Source organism: Erinaceus europaeus, chromosome 17, assembly GCF_950295315.1.
Source record: "Erinaceus europaeus chromosome 17, mEriEur2.1, whole genome shotgun sequence".
NCBI classification, from domain to species: domain Eukaryota; kingdom Metazoa; phylum Chordata; class Mammalia; order Eulipotyphla; family Erinaceidae; genus Erinaceus; species Erinaceus europaeus.
In genome coordinates this window covers 8,814,938-8,818,827 of record NC_080178.1, presented here as the reverse complement: position 1 = coordinate 8,818,827, position 3,890 = coordinate 8,814,938, and the positions used below count along the sequence as shown (strand labels likewise).

Sequence of the window (3,890 nt, the reverse complement as noted above, 5' to 3'; positions counted from 1 at the left end):
AGCCTGTGTAACCTCTAAGTCCTTATTGGCCTGAACTTAGTAGCTCATGGTCACATCTGAAGAACACTGCATGCTGCACTCATTTCAGGATCAAGCACCTACTTGATATGACCCTCACCTTGATGTCACTATACTAATCTTGTAATTGTCCGTGCTTTATAAAATAGTGGAGCAGCTACAAAATTATCCATCTCTCCTAATGTAGATAAATGAAATAACAGTATCACATTCTCCAGGGTATCTAGTAGAACACATATCCCCAAACTCATTTTACATATCAGATCCATTATGATTCATAATGGATGCTCATGGAGGTATGCCTGATTAAAATAATGTTTCACCATATGGAGAAACGATAATTTATTCAGTTGTGATATGTTTCTGAGTTTTGTGTATTTGTGAAATTTGAAATGAAAGATTAGGTTAAGCCTTTTGCTAACATTAAAATATACTGTATGAGATAGTACTTAGAACAAAGAATTTTGTTGTTGTCGCTGTTGAATTCAGTGACTACACAGGAAATCAAGATGATCTCTGTTTGGGGGGAATCAAGGGCTTCTATTTAACCAACTGCACAAGTGGAAAAGAGTGAAGGGATTTCTTTTGTTTCTTGAGAATAAAACCAGTTTCTCTTTTCTCTTTGAGCAGATTACATCTAGAAGAGCCATGGAAGGGGACAGAAATCACTCCTCTGTTGCTGTGTTCGTTCTTCTAGGAATCACAGATGAAAAAGAGCTGCAGGTGGCTCTATTTCCAGTCTTCCTAGGGATCTATCTTGTGACCATAGTTTGGAACCTGGCTCTTATTATCCTCATCAAGATGGACTCCCGGCTGCACACACCTATGTACATTTTTCTCAGTTCACTGTCCTTTATTGACATCTGTTATTCTTCTTCCACCAGTCCAAAGATGCTTTCAGATTTCTTCAAAGATGAAAAAAACATTTCCTTCATTTCTTGTGCTATACAATATTTTGCAACATCCTGGATGGGTCAGGTTGAGTGCTGTCTGTTGGCTGCCATGGCCTATGACAGATATGTGGCTATTGGCCGTCCTCTTCAGTACTCATCCATCATGGTGCCTGGACTCTGTTGGAAGATGGTTGCTGGTGCACTTGGGACTGGTTTACTTTCTAGTTTGGTTGAAGCAGTTTCTTGTTTTACTCTTGATTACTGTGGTCCCAATGTCATTCAACATTTCTTCTGCAACGTATCTGAGATTATTATATTGTCTTGCTCCAGTCCCTTTATTACCCAAATGACAGTTTTTCTTTTTATTTTATTTGTGGGTTTTGGTTCTTTGGTTGTTATTCTGTTATCCTATGGTTTCATTGCAGCTTCCATCCTGAAAATATCCTCAGTTAAGGGGAGTGCCAAGGCCTTCAATACCTGTGCCTCCCACCTGGCAGTCGTGACACTCTTCTATGGCACAGTTCTCTCTGTGTACATGCATCCTAATTCCAGACACTCTGAGCAGCAGGACAAGGTGCTGTCCGTGTTCTATGTTATCATCATCCCCATGTTAAACCCTCTGATCTACAGTTTGAGGAACAAGGAGATCAGAGAGGCATTCAGGAGGGTGACAAAGAGGCAATACATTTAGCTTGATAGTAGGATATTTGCTAATATAACCTGAATTAAAAAAGGGAAAAGTGAAATAAAATGATATATATTTTAAAAAATTGGACAGATAATTTTAAAAATTTAATTTTTTTATTTTCATATGATTTTATCTCCTTTGGAGTATACAATGATGATTCATAATTTTCTTTTCTTGTTTTATTTATTTATAGAAAGAAAACACAGACAAGACCATAGGGTGAGAGGGGTACAACTCCACACAATTCCCACCACCAGAACTCCGTATCCCATCCCCTCTCCTGATAACTTTCCTATTCTTTAACCCTCTCGGAGTATGTACCCAAGGTCATTGTGGGATGCAGTAGGTGGAAGGTCTGGCTTCTGTAATTGCTTCCCCTCTGAACATGGGCATTGACAAGTCAATCCATATTCCCAGACTGCCTCTCTCTTTCCCTAGTGAGGTGGGGTTCTGGGGAATCGGAGCTCCAGGACACATTGGTGGGGTTGTCTGTCCAGGGAAGTCTGGTCGGTATCATGCTAGCATCTGGAACCCGGTGGCTGAAAAGAGACTTAACATGCAAAGCCAAAAAAATTGTTGATTAATCATGAACCTAATGGCTGGAATAGTGCAGATGAATATTTGGGGGTGTGTGTCTCCATTTTGTAGATAGTTAGTAAGCATATTTTAGTTATACCAAAAGGCTGGTGGCTATACTAGTTTTTTTTTTTCCCCCTGAGCCTGAAATGTGATATGCAAGTGGATCCAAGTTATTGTCTGGGGAGATGATGTCATGGCTGGAAAAAGGACAGGAAAGCTGTATCAGGGAAGAGAGTAGCTCCCAAATATGGGAAAGGTGTATAAATATTGTTGACTGTAAACTCTATCTATTTGATGTGATCTGGGGCCTGTATTCAGCTTAGGAGCCTATGTGACCTCTGCATCCCTGTAGATCTGAGCTCACATTCTGTAGTCATCGGTAGGAATGTTCCAAGATGCTCCAATATCAGGACCCATCTTCCTCAGGTGTAGCATAGAATATGTTGTCCAGTCTCCCTTTGGAGGATGGAACATTCTCTACCATTTTTGATCCAAGTTGAGGGCAAGGTCCTATGGGGGGGTCACAAAGGGGTCTGTTTTGTTGTTCCTGATAGACATGACCGGTAACAATGGAGAGAGGGATTTATTAGAGGTTTAGGCACATCATGTCTGTTTGGGAATCTCAGGACTCCCCGAATAGGGCCCCAGCTGATGGAGTGGCCTGACAGTGACTAGAGTCATCCTTAAAGTAAGCCACTCTCTTGCCCTTATTCAGCTTTTGCAGTCCTTGCTTTGATAAGGTTAGCTTTGGAGTGAGTGAGGGAAGTGTAATAGGAAGTATGTGAGGAGGGTATCTATTTCGTTATGAACTTCATACGGACACACTGCAGGCTATTGTGTACTTTTTCTTTCAGGTATATATTTTGCCTTAATTTATGGATACATGTGAACATATGCTCTATCTCATGGGACTTGGTCTATATCTAGGTTTTGGGAGTTTGTTAGGAAGTGAACCACCTGGAATGGAATTAGAGAATACTATAAAAGAATAGGTCTCATCAGAGTAAAGAGGGTGAAGGATTGACATTCCATGCCTGATGTCTCTGGACACAGTCTGAAGTGAAGCATGCTGAGGTGGTACTCATTGCGTTGATTAGGTTGGGATTGGCGGATGGAATATCATTTGGTATGGATTGAGAAGCATGCAGAAAAGTAAGACCCACACTAGAGGTCCCAGGACTGGGGGAAATATCAGCTCCATAGAGGAAGTGGGAGGTTCCTGCTGTCTTAGGGTTTAAGAAGGCAATAGATAGTTATTGCTATAATCCCATTATTTAGCAATTGGGTTAACTTTGAAATATCCCTTTGTTAGGATTTGCTGTATCATACACAACATCACTAAAATTTATGTCCTTTGACATTATTTATATTTAGCTATGCCACTTCTGTTCTCCCTGGTCTAAGCTATTAAGAGAGTCAACATATGGAAGACTCAGCCTATGGTCTGTGCTCTAAAAAGTTTGAGACATTCAATCACTTTTTCCCCTCATATAAATTAAATAGTGATTTATATGACTACAAATTAATAGGAGTGTACATAAACACCATTCCCACCACCAAAAGACTGTGTTTCATCCCATCCTCCCCTCTCTACCCCTCCTTGAAGCAGAACATCCACCCTCACCCTCACCCCAGGGTTTTTCCTTTGGTTCCCTACTCCAAATTCAGTCAAATCCTGCTTTGAGTTTCCCTTTCTATTCTTTCTCAATTTC

The 3,890-nt window shown here is 40.6% G+C and overlaps 1 protein-coding gene across 1 annotated transcript; it reads left to right on the top strand.

Moving 5' to 3' along the window:
• Nucleotides 1-654: 654 nt before the first annotated feature.
• LOC103110442 (olfactory receptor 5AN6-like) lies at nt 655-1,602 on the top strand. The gene has a single exon (XM_007519609.3). It carries the CDS (start codon nt 667-669, stop codon nt 1,600-1,602), a length of 936 nt encoding a protein of 311 aa, XP_007519671.3. The 5' UTR covers nt 655-666.
• The last annotated feature ends 2,288 nt before the right edge of the window (nt 1,603-3,890 follow it).